Source organism: Alligator mississippiensis, chromosome 5 (genome assembly GCF_030867095.1).
Source record: "Alligator mississippiensis isolate rAllMis1 chromosome 5, rAllMis1, whole genome shotgun sequence".
NCBI classification, from domain to species: domain Eukaryota; kingdom Metazoa; phylum Chordata; order Crocodylia; family Alligatoridae; genus Alligator; species Alligator mississippiensis.
Genome location: NC_081828.1, coordinates 39,089,106 through 39,104,160, shown reverse-complemented (window position 1 = coordinate 39,104,160; position 15,055 = coordinate 39,089,106). Strand labels below are relative to the sequence as shown.

At 50.6% G+C, this 15,055-nt stretch overlaps 1 protein-coding gene across 1 annotated transcript; it reads left to right on the top strand.

Moving 5' to 3' along the window:
- The first annotated feature begins 7,934 nt into the window (after positions 1–7,934).
- Positions 7,935–14,202, top strand: LOC102570659 (osteoclast-associated immunoglobulin-like receptor). The gene is made up of 5 exons (XM_059728117.1): positions 7,935–8,010; positions 8,387–8,422; positions 8,687–8,965; positions 10,702–10,992; positions 13,285–14,202. The coding sequence occupies exons 1-5, from the start codon at positions 7,983–7,985 to the stop codon at positions 13,392–13,394; spliced, it is 744 nt and encodes a 247-aa protein (XP_059584100.1). The 5' UTR covers positions 7,935–7,982; the 3' UTR covers positions 13,395–14,202.
- Positions 14,203–15,055: the final 853 nt, after the last annotated feature.

Below are 15,055 nucleotides of genomic sequence, written 5' to 3'. Positions count from 1 at the left end.
AGATTCATAGATTCATTGATGTTAGGGTCGGAAGGGACCTCAGTAGATCATCGAGTCCGACCCCCTGCATAAGCAGGAAAGAGTGCTGGGTCTAGATGACCCCAGCTAGATACTCATCTAACCTCCTCTTGAAGACCCCCAGGGTAGGGGAGAGCACCACCTCCCTTGGGAGCCCGTTCCAGACCTTGACCACTCGAACTGTGAAGAAGTTCTTCCTAATGTCCAGTCTAAATCTGCTCTCTGCTAGCTTGTGGCCATTGTTTCTTGTAACCCCCGGGGGCGCCTTGGTGAATAAATACTCACCAATTCCCTTTTGTGCCCCCGTGATGAACTTATAGGCAGCCAGAAGGTTGCCTCTCAACCTTCTCTTGCAGAGGCTGAAAAGGTCCAGTTTCTCTAGTCTCTCCTCATAGGGCTTGGTCTGCAGGCCCTTGACCATACGAGTTGCCCTTCTCTGGACCCTCTCCAGGTTACCTGCATCCTTCTTGAAGTGCGGCGCCCAGAATTGCACGCAGTACTCCAACTGCGGTCTGACCAGCGCCCTATAGAGGGGAAGTATCACCTCCCTGGACCTATTCGTCATGCATCTGCTGATGCACGATAAAGTGCCATTGGCTTTTCTGATGGCTTCGTCACACTGCCGGCTCATGTTCATCTTGGAGTCCACTAGTACTCCAAGATCCCTTTCCACCTCTGTGCCACCCAGTAGGTCATTCCCTAGGCTGTAGGTGTGCTGGACATTTTTCCTCCCTAGGTGCAGCACTTTGCATTTCTCCTTGTTGAACTGCATCCTGTTGTTTTCTGCCCACTTGTCCAATCTATCCAGGTCTGCCTGCAGCTGTTCCCTGCCCTCCGGCATGTCCACTTCTCCCCATAGCTTTGTGTCATCTGCAAACTTGGACAGAGTACATTTGACTCCCTCGTCCAAGTCGCTGATGAAGACATTAAAGAGTATCGGTCCAAGGACCGAGCCCTGCGGGACCCAACTGCCCACACCCTTCCAGGTTGAAACCGACCCATCCACCACGACTCTCTGGGTGCGACCCTCTAGCCAATTCACCACCCACCGGACTGTGTAGTCATCCAAGTCACAGCCTCTTAGCTTGTTCACCAGTATGGGGTGGGATACCGTATCGAAGGCCTTCCTGAAGTCTAAGTATACGACATCCACCCCTCCTCCTGTGTCCAGGCGTTTCGTAACCTGGTCATAGAAAGAGACTAGATTGGTCAGGCACGATCTGCCCGCCACAAACCCGTGCTGGTTTCCCCTCAGCATAATTTGCCCTGCCAGGCTCTCACAAATGTGAGCCTTGATAATTTTTTCAAAGACTTTACCAAGGATGGAGGTGAGACTGACCGGCCTATAGTTGCCCGGGTCCTCCTTCCTCCCCTTTTTGAAAATGGGGACCACATTAGCCCTTTTCCAGTCCTCTGGGACTTGGCCTGTGCGCCATGAGTGTTCGAATATTCCTGCCAGTGGCTCTGCAATGATGTCGGCCAGTGCCTTCAGCACCCTTGGATGGAGCCCATCCGGGCCTGCCGATTTAAAGGCATCCAGTTCTTCCAAATGACTCTGCACCACCTCAGGATCTACGTATGGAAGTCTGGCGCCTTGCTGCTGCCTCTCTACAACCCCAGTGAGAGACTTGTCGTGCCCCTCACTTAGGAACACTGAGGCAAAGAACTCGTTGAGGAGTTCAGCCTTGTTCCCCCTATCTGTCACCAATTGTTTCTGCCCATTTAGCAGTGGTCCTATTCCTCCCTGGGCCTTCCTTTTACTCCCAATATATCTATAAAACAATTTCTTATTGTCTTTTACTTGGGTTGCCATCCTCAGCTCCATGGTAGCTTTGGCCCGCCTAACTGCCTCCCTACAAGCACGAGCAGAGGAGGTATATTCATCTTTAGTGATCTCACCCTGTTTCCACTTTTTATGTGCTCCCCTTTTGGCCCTTAGGCTGCCCTGGATTTCTCTGGTCAGCCATGGAAGCCTCCTGGCCCCTTTCCCTTTTTTGCCTCGCTCGGGGATCGTCTTCAACTGTCCTTAGACTGACCAATAGCAGTACAAGCCTTTCATTCCTTTGATAAGGTAATTTTAACTACGCCACAGGGCTTTACTACTTCAAGGCTTTGCTAAATTTACTAGGCCTTACTTTATACAAGGCCTCACTACATCTTAAACTTTAATTAGGCTTTTAGCAACAACATATAGCTTAATATCTAAACAAATACAGAAAAACACTTAGTCTAATTTTCATAGAGCCTTCAGCAAGCACCTTTATCACACATACATAATTTTAGCTGTCACAGCTGAGGACTATCACAGCAGCTGGTGGGGAGTGCTTCAGGTGAGGCGACCCCTTTCCCTATGGGGATTTTTATCTCCCAAGACCCCTCAGGAATTTTCCATTAAATGTACCAGGTGACACAGCTGCACCCTCTCTCAAGGGCAGGGGAGGGAAGTAGCTGCAGGCCCCTCCCCAACACAGTAAGTGTTGCTATGATGGGCCAGGGTCACCTCCTCCCCATCTCATGGGGAGGTACCATCATGGATATCCCAGTGTTACCAAGTCATTTCTGTGCCAGCAGGTCCCAGCCCTTTGGCACCTCTTTGTCCTGAGTATCCCAGCTGACTCATCCCTACCTCTGTCCACCCTCTGAGCCCACCCCAGTGAGGAGGGCTCAGGTTCCTGGCATGACATTGGCCCCTTTAACCTGGCATTTGTCTCTATTCACAGGGTTGCTGGGATCAGGCCATGTAGAGATGAGCAAGAGCTTCTCCCCTGTGGGGGCCTCTGGGGGTCTCTGGAGGGGCAGAATTGTCTACACAGAATCCTTAGTTGCTTCTGAAATATACCTCTAGAGAGAATCCCCACAGCTGTTTCCAACTTCTTGCTGAAGGAGCTGCCCATGGTGCTGGCACTTGTGCTCTTAGCTAGAACTTTGCCCTGTTAGTTTATGCTTTAGGCCAGTGGTTTTCAATCTGTGGACTGCAGACTCCTGGGCATCCATAGAATATGTATAAGGGGTCTGCAAAAGATGACATTGACTATGATCAATCAAAAGCATGTGACTACCCACACTTACACTTCAAAGGAGTCCGTGCCTCCATTCAAAATTTCCAAAGGGATCCTCAAATGAAAAAAGGTTGAAAACCACTGCTTTAAGCTAAGGATCCTAAATGCTTTGCCTGCATGCCGAGTTAGGACTGGCATTTTTTGATAATATGACAGAAGTATGTCACATAAGACATGATAGATGAACAGGTTCCTTATTGTCTAGTTAACATATATTCATGTACAGTTCTGGATGAGCAAAAGGCTTTGCTGAGCTTCAGAATAGTTTGATATAAAGGTAGGAACATCCAGATTTCTGAACACTCCAGCCCCCTGTATAACCACAAAAGTGCTAGTGCCCACTCCTGTGGGATGTTACATAGCAGCCAAGCTTGTTAGGAGGCTACTGTCTAGTTGAGGCTGAGCAGGAAGCTGCTACTTTTGTCAAGGCATAAACATGGTCAAGGACAGTGTGAGGAGGATGTACAGGAAAGGAGAAAGTGTAAGAAGAAAAATATGCAAGTGTGGGTGTGTTTCTGCATACATGTTTTTAGAAAATAGTGAAAAGTCAATGATGCATGTAGCCAGTTGTAGCAATAGTAACAGTAGGAATAATGAATATGCAAGTAACACAAAATGTAAAAAGTTTGGAAACAAAGGGTCATTGGACTGCTGGACTGCTGGAGACTGGACTGCTCCCTTGAACATCCCAGCAAGACCCTGGACTGTCTGATAAGCAGGATAGGGAACAAAACTTGCTAGCAAGGTAACTAGTGCATTTCTTAGTAGAAGAGTATGTGTGCAATCTGCTAAATAAACCTACATTAGTGGAATGGAAACTCCTGTCTCTTGTGCATTCTTTGTCTCAGCACCCCATTGGTTCCCAGATCTAAAATTTTGGGGTAACACCCATGCTGACCAAAAAGGCCAATTCATGGCATTGTCTGTGCAGAACAGGCATATGAGGAGAGCCTTGAGGAAGTCCCTGTAACTTTGCTTCCAGTGAAGTATGCATGGAGGGTGAGAGAAAAGGAAGCATTTAATGTGAGATAGAACTCAGAAACATTGTCTAGAAGCTGGGGAAAGGGATAGGTGGGGTTAATAACTAGGACAAACTTTTTTGGTGAAGTGCTTTAGCCACTGTACCAAAGCTTTCCTGCAGGGTGGGCAAGCCATGGCTTTATGTCATACTGGCTGATGATGGTTTGTTAAAGGCCCAATCAATAAACTACTTGAGCTTGGTCAGTTTGGTCTCTCAGATCCTTCTTCAAGGGAATAAACAGTTAATAACAGAGAGGAGGCTCTTAGCAGGACTGGAAGCACATTCTATGGCCTGGTGTCTCCCCAGGACTATCAGGAAAATTTGGGATTTTAGAAGAACCAGGGTGGTGCGGGCAGCCTAGCCCTACCCGCCCCCCCTCTGTTTCTATCCCACAAACTACCATAGACATAGACATGGACATTAGGTCTGGAAGGGACCTTGCAAAATCATTGGGTCCAGTCCGCTGCCCAAAGGGCAGGCAGTCAGCAGGGGTCAAATGATCCCAGCAAGATAGGCATCCAAGTGTATCTTAAAGGAATCCAGAGTAGGTGCCTGCTTCACCTACGGGGGGGGGGGGGGGCGGGGGGGCGGGGGTCTATTCCAGGCCCTGGGGACTTGGACAGTAAAGAAGTTTTTCCTTATGTCCAGCCTAAAACAGTCTTCCAAGGGTTTGTGACTGTTGGACCTAGTCTTCCCATGGGGTGCCCTGATAAGCAGACATTCTCCCAGTTCCTGATGCACACTCCTTATTTATATACTTATAGGCTGCCACCAAGTCACCCCTGAGTCTATGCTTTTCCAGGCTGAAGAGCCCCATGTCTCTCAGCCTCTCCTCATAAGACCTGCTCTCTTGTCTTCTAATCATTCACGTAGCTCTCCTCTGGACTCTCTTGAGTGTCTCCACATCTTTTTCTGAATTGTACAGCCCAGAACTGGACACAGCATTCCAGCTGTGGTCTCACCAAGGCTGAGTAAAGTGGGAGGATGACTTCCTGGGTCTTGTTTGAGATGCATCGGAAGATGCAGGCCAGAGTTTTGTTTGCTTTGCCAGCTGTGGCATTGCATTGGTGGCTCACGTTCATCTTCTGGTCAGTCATGACCCCCAAGTCTCTTTCAGATGCAGTGCTAGCTAACGTAGCACTGTCAAGCCTATAAGTGTGGTGTGGTTGTTTCTCCCAAGGTGGAGCACCTTGCATTTCTCGGCGTTGAATGCCATCAGGTTTTGATCTGCCCACCTGTAAGCCTGTTGACATCGGCCTGGATTGCCAACCTATACTCTAGGATGGCTGCACTTCCCCATAGTTTGGTGTCATCAGCAAACTTAGCCAGTTCGCTTATAATGCCCGAGCTCACTGTTCTCATAGATTTAATAGATTTCATAGACATTAAGGCTGGAAGGGACCTTGCAAGATCATTGGGTCCAGCCCCCTGCCCAAGGGGCAAAAAGTCAGCTGGGGTCAGATCACCCCAGCAAGACAAGCATCCAAGCATTTCCAAGCTTGCACCACTTCTGCGGAGAGTCTATTTTAGACTCTAGAGACTTGGACAGTAAAGAAGTTTTTCCTTATGTCCAGTCTAAAATGGTCTTCCAGAAGTTTGTGACCATTAGATCATGTCTTCCCATGGGGTGCCCTGGTGAACAGATATTCTCCCAGTTCCTGATGCACACTCCTTATATACTTATAAGCTGCCACCAAGTCACCCCTGAGCCTTTGCCTCTCCAAGCTGAAGAGTCCCATGCCTCTCAGCCTCTCCTCATAAGGCCTGTTCTCTTGACCTCTAATCATGCATGTGGCTCTCCTCTGGACTCTCTTAAGCTTCTCCATGTTCTTTCTAAAGTGTGGAGTCCAGAATTGGATGCAGTACTCCAGCTGCAGCCTCACCAAAGCCGAGTAAAGTGGGAGGATGACTTTTTGGGTCTTACTTGAGATGCATCGGTAAATGCAAGCCAGAGTTTTACTTGCTTTGCCAGCTGCAGCATCATGTTGGTGGCATATAGTCATCTTGTGATCAGTCATGACCCTCAAGTCTCTTTCGGTCATAGTGCTAGTGAGTGTAGCACAACCAATCCTATAAATATGATGTGGGTCTCCTTAGGTGGATCACCTTGCATTTCTCTGTGTTGAATGTCATCAGGTTTTGATCCGCCCACCTTGTGAGCCTGTCCAGGTTGGCCTGAATCACCAGCCTGTCCTCTAGTGTAACTGCACTTCCCCATAATTTGGTGTCATCTGTGAATTTAGCTAGTCTGCTTCTGACACCCGAATCCAGATCCTTTCCTGCATTCAACTTACTACCCCCTGCCTAACCTCCCCCAGAAAAGGGCCCCTCAAGCTTGTCTATTTTTTTACAACTGCTGGAGTTGGAAGGGAGTCAGTCTAGGAATGGGTGGTAGTCTGAGGGGAGAGGTGTCAGGGAGTATTGTCATGGGAAATGGAGTCTGAGGGGAGATGCTTTGGGTGATGACATGAGGAGCTCAGGGGAAAGGTCAGTGTGGGTACAGTAGTTTCAGGAGAAACAGACTCCCTCTCCAAGAGTTAGAGATGGATGATAGGGGGCCATTTTCCCACCAAAATCCTGCTGAGCAGAGGTAGAGTGGGGAATCATTGTTTGCTGGAGGAAGAACTCTGAACAATGTGGGACTTGTAGCTTCAGAGAAGGGAAGGAGAGAGTCATTCACAGCTGCCCACATGGGGAGATCAGCAACTGGAGCTGCCCTGGTAGAACAGGCCCTTTCTCCCTAGTTGGAAGATCCCTTCCATAGAGCTTCTCTGCAGTAGGGGTGCACCGATAAAGAGTTTCTGGGCTGACACCGGTGGCTGATTATTGACCAGCCATAACCACCAATATCAATCCAATTGCTGATCCACAGCCTGGCAGCATGGAGAGTAGCATCTAGCTGGTAAGTCTGTTGGGGAGGAAGGGACATGGGGGTGCAGATCGAGGCCCCTGCAGTGAGGGAGGAAGTGGGGCTGGGGCAGGCACTGTCCAGCTGGGACAGGGTGGGGTGTGGGATGGAGCCAGTGGCTCATCTGGGGGGCACAGGGGGCAGCTGCTGCCACTGTGCGCACCCCCAGAGGAGATGTGGGGGGTATTGCTCCTCGTATCTGTGCGCAGGGTGAGGGTGGGCTGCCTGCTGGGGCTGGAGCTGCTCCAGCTCTTTCTGGTGGCTGTGGTGGGGGGGGGGGTGAGGGGGCAGGGTGGGCAGTGGTGGTACTGGAAGCGGGGCTTCAAGGGTGAGTTTCCAATTAATTCACGTGAACAGAAACCCTGGCAGAACTGTAAGGTGATGTCTCTTTTTCAGATATCACTGCCCTTGATAGAATAGGGGCTGTAAGTGTTTCCTAGCACTCTCCTGCTGCTCTGCTCTGGACCTTGTTTAATTCCTCAGACTCTTTTCATAATGCAGACACCAGAACTAGATACAGTAAGTCCAATTTTGCCAGACCTGTGGGAATTAAATACCTGGCATTAAATCCTCATCTACAGATCCTGAGGTGCGAAATCAGGAGCTTATTAAAGCAACAGTATGTTTCCCAAAGCTAAACTCCCTGGCCTTGGTGGAGTGTCTTGCCTATGTATCTCCTCCCCTGCTGCAGCTCAGGGTTGGGCTGGGAGGGCATTGTCAACCATGGATGGTGCACAATGAAGCCAGGGCCTGCAGGCAGATGAGATATGGCATGTGGTTTCCTGGATATGGCAGAGGCCTCAGTGGATGTTGCTTAGAGATTGGATGTACTCAAGGACAGATAAAGACATTGTTGGTTCCAAGAAGTCCCTCCTCAGTCTCACTTCCTTTTTTGTGGTTTCCTGGGTCATCAGGCTCAGTGGGACTGCTGACCTGGGTTAGACAGAGAGCCTGAGTGGCCCTCACTGCCCTCAGCATGTCTGCTCTCACCAGCCTCTTCCTTGGTGAGTATGGGATAAGGACACAGCATGTGCCCATGGGGATCTGACACCAGGGTATGTATCTGTGAGGGTTCTGAGACTAGAATGCATGCCTATGGTGGGGTCTAAGACTAGGGTTTTGCGTGTGGAAGGATCTGAAATGAGGATGCTTACTGTGTGGAAAGAGGTTGAAGATGTCAGGTCAGGGTGTGGGACCTCATTGTTGGAGGGCTGTTCCAGGCAGTGCTGGGCTCAGACTTCACAGTTCCCTGGCAGGAGTCCTTGATTGTGTTCCCATACCACTTAGAACAGGATCCATGCAGCAGCATCAGGGATCTGGGGATACAGATGAGAAGGGGAATTGTTTGCTCTAGTTACTAACAAGCTGTCTTCTTTCCAGGCTTCTGGCTGGCCAGGGAGGGTGGAGTGTTGAGACGTGAGTATCATCAGGGTGTACTGGGGGAGGGCAGGCTTTGAGGAGGGGAGAAGAGAAAAAAGTTCACCCAAACCCTGAATTTTGACCCATGAACTGACCCCACAGGAGTTGAGAACAGGATCTGGTGCCTGGGTTCCCTGTAGTCCCAGGGGTAGGCTTGTTTTCTCTACTCAGTGCTCATCTGGGAGCTAAGGAATGGGTTAGAAGTTAAATGGGGCTGGGGCTGTGTCTTCCCCATCTGACTCTTGTTTCTTTGTGATGCAGAGTCCCCATTACTCAAAGTCTTAATCTCTGTGAGACCCAGCAGGGTGATAACCCTGGGAGGAAACGCCACCATCCAGTGTGACTGTCAGTGCCCAGGAAAGAGTATACAGCTGTTTAAAAATGATATCCCCTTCCGGGAGCTTCAGCTTCTTAGGAATAAGAATCAATTCAACTTCAGCAATGCTGACCGGCAGGATGGAGGGAACTACAGCTGTCAATACTGGCCTAACAACAAAGGAACCTTTGTTGAAAGTGAGCACTTGAAGATCCTTGTAGCAGGTGAGGGACCTGGCTTGGCATCTCCACTCCCAACCTCACACCAGCCAGGCCCACAGAGGTCCTTGCACTGGTGGGCCAATGCTCAGAGCCAGGCTTTGTTCTGAGCCCTGGGACACAGCTGAGGGGCCGTGCAGCTGAGGGGCAGGGATGGAGGCAGTGGGAAGTTCCCCAGCCAGGGGAGAAGAGCAACCCCTGTTGATTTTCCAGCACAGCACAGAGGGGCTTCCCAGGTACAGCCCAGTTCTGGTGGTCAGAGACTAGAGCAGAACCCAGCACAATGATTCACTTCCTGACTCCAGCATAGACTCCAGGGATAATCCTGGGAAGTCATATAACCATGTTGTGCCTCAGTTTCCCTGTGCAATTGGTTCCAACCCTCCCTGTGCCCTAATCAGCCAGACTCCACATTCCACCAGGAACCAGACATGGACTGGGAGTGTTGAGCTGCTCTCCCCTGCTGTGCCCTTCTACACCTCTAGTTTCGCCACTCCTGAGCTATGCTGACAATTCAGGTCTGTCTGTAAACAAAGAGCACAGTCCTGTCCCACTGGCCAGACTGTGTGAGGTGTTGTGTACTTGCCCTTGGAACAGCAACTTCTGGCCCCTTTGTGAACAGGTCAGTGTGCTGGGTGCGTCTATGGGCCTGACCTGAAGCAGGGTAAAAGGGTGCCACCAGGCTAGATGGGCCCATGGGTCTGGTCCCTGGCAGCAGAGCAGGCTAGAGGGATGCTGGGCTAGCTAGTCCCATTAGATGCATGAAAGGGTCCTATGGTAGTAGGTATGGAAGTTCCAGGTTGGGGCTGGGTCAGTTTTGGGGCAAGCTCAGGGGAACCTCAAGGTCCTTGGGAAAAGTATGTGGAGAATCTCTTCCCTGGCCCCTCTCTCTGTTCCAGCACTGACATCCTGGCCCTGGGGTCTGTGTCTGAGGCAGATAAAGGCATGATGGGATCTAATACATGATTCATTTAATTGTGCTTCCTGCTATGCCACATATGCATTGCAGGAGGTGTGATTGTGGGATCATGCACCAGATTCCATTGTACCTTTTTGCTGGTGTGGGGAGACCCCAATCCCAGGCTCTCTCTGTACTGGCAAAAATCAGGTTCTCACAGCTGGGAGCCCCACAGGCCCCAGTTGAGGGGCTCCCAGCTACAGAGGCACCCCACCAGAGATGGCTGCTGCAGCAATCCCCCCTGCACTGGGGATGCAGGAAACTCCCAGGGCTGAAGGATTACCACAGGCTGACCCCTCCCAGCCTAGGGCTTTTCCTGAATCCTAGGGGCAGGGGATCACCCTGCTGTGATCCTCTGGCAGAGCCCTAAGGATCACAGCAGCCATGATCCCCAGGGCCTGGAGGGTTTCACACACCTGCAAGCCCTAGCAATCATGACAGCCAACCCCCAGCTTCGGGGGTTGTGGCTGTGTCAATCCCCAGTGCCCAGGGCTTACTGCTGGGCATGGTACACCCCTGTGGTAGGGAGCCCTGTCAGCTGATGGAGCTCTAAGCTGCAGGGAAAACCCTGCTACATGTGCAAATTAAGGCCTGATAACAACCAGCTAGAACATTAGTGCACATTTTTGAAGTCTGACTTTATAGCTGGTTGGAGCTTTTATTGTGTGATAGCTATGTTGCATGTGTAACTGGCCTCTAGGTAATTGATCAATTAATTAGCTAATTTGTGCAATACCTGTAATGTGTAGAGGGGGCCTCACTGTCTGTCTACTTTCTACTGTAGACCCCAAGTATCCGAAACCCAGCCTCAATCTGAGCCCAAGCAAGAAGCTCACCTTGGGGGAAAACGTGACCATCCAGTGTCTGGGTGGGCCCCAGGATGTGGAGTTTTTCCTCTACAAGGATGGAAACATGACCCTGCTTCAACCCATGGTGCCAGCTAGGAACATGGCTGAGCTGTTTATCAGGAGCGTGCGGCAAGCAGATGGAGGGAGATACCAGTGCTTTTATCAAAAGAAATCAGAACCATTCGTCTGTTCATATCACAGTTACCCCATGCAGCTGGTGGTGATAGGTGAGGGGCTCTGTGTTCCTATTCCCTAGCTTTACCCACAGTCAGGCCCTCAAGGGACGTCCATGCTGATGGGAAGAGGCTCAGAACCAGGCTCTGGAACCCAGCAGAGGGCCCGTGTCACTGAGGACTTGGGTATAAGTCACGGCTGGAGTTGGGTATTTCCTATCCAGATGGTGCAGGAGCTCCTATAGCTCCAGAGCAGAGCCTGAGTGTGGTCCAGAGCAGGGGGCTTTCTCAGGGGCATGGTCATGGGGCTGCTCTAGGGATGTAGTCAGTGCTCAGGGGCTGCCAGGCTGGGATCCCCCCCAGACTTACTGGTGGCAATATGTGTGGAGTCATGGAGGGGCTCAATCACCAAGTCAACATTTCAATCCCTTCACTCTGCTTCCTGGCAGTGGGAGATGCCGGGACTTCTTTCTATCCCAGAAAGATAAAGATGAATGAATGAATGAATGAATGAATGAATGAATGAATGAATGAGTGCCTAGAGAGGGATAGGACAGGCTGGAAGCTTGTGGGAAGATAAATGCTGGGGGGAAGGGGAAGTGCATGGTGACTGGAGAAAGACCCAGAGAGGCTCAAACTAGAGGGGACCATTGTTCCTTCAGTTTGACCCTGTTTGTTACTGGTGCAGCCTGGTCTGTACAGAGACCAGGACTGAAATCATCGTGTTGGGTATAACTCACCCTGCAGGTTTCTGGGTGCTGATCTGCATGTGGACATGGGAAGTTCAGTAGCACTCACCTTTGAACACAGTAAATTGGTGACAAAGAGCATCCAGTTATTTAGAAATCAGACATTTTATGCTGGAATTGGAGCCTTTTATTCCTTTCTAGAATTACTCTGAAATGACACCATGTACAGGCAATCCCCACTTAGTACTCGTAATTGGTTCCTGAAAAACTGAGTATTAAGTGAAACGAGTGTTAAGTGAAATGGAAAGTATTTGATGACCCAAGATGGCAACCACAATTGTTTTTAATGACCCAAGATGGTAACTGCAAGCGTTATAACGAAACTCATTGAACGCTAAAGTGAAATCAGGTATCAATTCCAAATGAGTGTTATAGCAAAATAGCACTAAGTAAAACAGCGTTAAGCAGAGGTTGCTTAAATAGACATCCTCACACTTTATGGTTTGTTCCCTGTTTCCCAGCAGACAGTACTGACAGAGGGTCTCTGTATGCAGAACTAGGATCCATGGGCAGCTCTGCTCTGTCTGTGGTCCTGGAGAAAATGAGTCAAGCCTGGGTCACTGGGTTGTATTCTGTCCCTAGAGAGGCAGGCACAGTGTATGACACAGCAGCTGCTGCCAATGCAGGGCAGATGGGGGACTCCTATGTTACTGTCCCTGACTGCAGACACCAGCCTAGCATCCTTCTTTCCCTGTTCAGCACCGGCAGACACTTTTATTCCCATGGGGGGAACCAATCTGGCTCAACATGGAACTGCCCCAGGGAGCATGTGGATAGGTCCTAGGGGTGCTCTTCTCCTTCTCCTCAACATTTGTGCTGCCACAGGCCTCCAGCCCCCTCTATCTCTCTTCAGTTTACATGCCACCAGCTATGGGAACAGGGTGGAATGACCAAGGGTGGAACACAGATACTGGTACATTATATTGGATGGTGTATGAGCTGGGTTGAGACCCAGAAAACTCATTTCATACACTGAAGAGCATTCTTGATTGGGTGTCAGTTTGGTTTGATTAATGGGCCTGCCAGAGATTAGCCCCTCTGAGTATCCATTGAGTATGATCAGTGCCAGGGAGACCTCCCTGCAGCACACAAACCACCCCTCCAAAAACAATGTGTAGGGTGGAGGAACAGGTTATGGACAGTGTTTGGGGAAGTGCGCACTGCCTGCAGACTCCACTAGAAAAATGGGCATCACAGACCCATGGATCAGGTCCAGCAGGTGCAGGGCATTCCCCTGGGAGAACACGTGATTGCACAGAGACCCCAAGAGAACAGCCTGGGGGACCTCTGCAAGGCAAGGCCCCCCTCTCTTTGCCCCTATTCCCCCTGGCTGTATGGGGAAATAGCTGTGTGGGTGGGGGTCCACCATGGATGGAGGATATAGTAATTTGCTTTTTGGGTATGTTGTTGTTCTGGATAGGAGGTTTGGTAGGAGCTCATGTGGGTTCATGCAGGAACAGAGGGGCCAGGGGTTCCCATTCTGGGGTGGCCAGAGGGATATGGGAGCCCCTCTGGTCCCAGCTGTACTCATTCCCCCACCCTGCCCCATTGGAGTAGCTGCTGAGTAACTCTCCCCTCCTCACTCTCTCACCCCTAGATTACACCCTGGACAACATCATCCGCCTGGGCTTGGGTGCCGGGGGCCTGCTCCTCCTGGTGTTCATTGCAGTAGAGGCCATGTATGACTGGCAGAGAGGAGAGTTCTAGCCAAGCTCACACCTTTCCAGCAGCAATCACTTACCCTGACCCTGCTACACCCTGATGGAGCCAGCACTTGGGAAGAGCAATGGTGTCACCATAACCTGCAGCACTGTGACATCGATTTGTAAGGCAGAGCCAGAAGGACTGGTGCATTTGTGTAACTGCCCCTACCTCTTCTCCACTGCCCCTGGATGTAAGAGGCACAGGGATGGAGATGGGCTCTTTGGATGGGTTTTGCCAATGGGAGCAGGACAGAAGCTGTGCTCCATCCAGATGCATTATGGGGAGAGGTCTGAGTGCCCCCATGGGGGCTCAGACTTCAAGGACATGGGGCACTCTGCGTGCTGCACTCCAGCACAGTTCCTGACCTGCCCCTGTGCCCTCTGGAAAAGCCTCAGTACAGCCAGACCACAGAAGACGTGGGAATGTAGTGCAGCAGTCTGAAGGCTCTTAGGGATCATTCATGCTGCCTCCAGCACAGACCACGGCACCACCTGTTCTAATGTCCATTCCTGGCCTGACTCCCTCCACAGCTTCTGCCCCCATGGGCTGCACTCAGCCAGAGCAGCAGAAGGCAGCCACATTGCCAGCTCTCCCAGGAGTTTCCCCAGTCTCAGGAGATCTGTTGCTTCCAGTAAAGACCCAAATCTTGGAGTCCTGGGAGTCTAGATAAACCTAGGCTTTGGTTTCAAATCCAGAGTCTGTTTCAAGTCCACATGGCTGAGAAGAAACCTCCCCAGAGGCTTCCTTCCCTTCCCCCATACAGCTCCGAGAGCAGGCAGGGAAATATATAATTAAAATCACAGGAATTAGACTTCAGTCTCATGATTTTTGGTGGCTCCAGATCAGCAGTGCTGTAGGGGGAGGATGGGATTGTGGGGAAAGCAGCAGGGTTGAGCTCAGGGCTCTGGGTTTACTCTCTGGCTCAGCCACAGACTTGCTGTGCATCTATGGGCAGGACTTTGTATCCCTCTGGGCCTCCACTTCCCCTTTGTGATATGGGGAGAAGAGCTCCTCCTCAATACATTCAGGCCAGGTGCTCCTCGGACATAGATTCATAGATTCATAGATGTTAGGATTGGAAGGGACCTCAATAGATCATCGAGTCTGACCCCCTGCATAAGCAGGAAAGAGTGCTGGGTCTAGATGACCCCAGCTAGATACTCATCTAACCTCCTCTTGAAGACCCCCAGGGTAGGGGAGAGCACCACCTCCCTTGGGAGCCCGTTCCAGACCTTGGCCACTCGAACTGTGAAGAAGTTCTTCCTAATGTCCAATCTAAATCTGCTCTCTGCTAGCTTGTGGCCATTATTTCTTGTAACCCCCGGGGGTGCCTTGGTGAATAAATACTCACCAATTCCCTTCTGTGCCCCCATGATGAACTTATAGGCAGCCACAAGGTCGCCTCTCAACCTTCTCTTGCGGAGGCTGAAAAAAAAAAGCCCTATGTTGCCCCTTCCTGAGAATTCCCCAGCTGCTTCCATATCTGCCTGCTGAAGGAGCTGCCTATGGTGCTGGGGTCTGCCCTGTTAGCTACAGCTTTGCACTGTTCTTGCTTTGTCCCTAAGCGAAGCTGGACCATTAGAAGGCACAGTGCTTTGTCCTTCTGCTGTCTTAGCATTGCATCTATAATGCTTCTTGATGCTAATAGTGGAAGTATGTTGAAA

Coding starts and splice junctions, on each gene's coding strand:
- LOC102570659 (XM_059728117.1), top strand. CDS start 7,983: ATGTCTGCTCTCACCAGCCTCTTCCTTG. Junction 8,011..8,386: donor TCTCACCAGCCTCTTCCTTG/GTGAGTATGGGA, acceptor TCTTCTTTCCAG/GCTTCTGGCTGGCCAGGGAG. Junction 8,423..8,686: donor GGAGGGTGGAGTGTTGAGAC/GTGAGTATCATC, acceptor TTTGTGATGCAG/AGTCCCCATTACTCAAAGTC.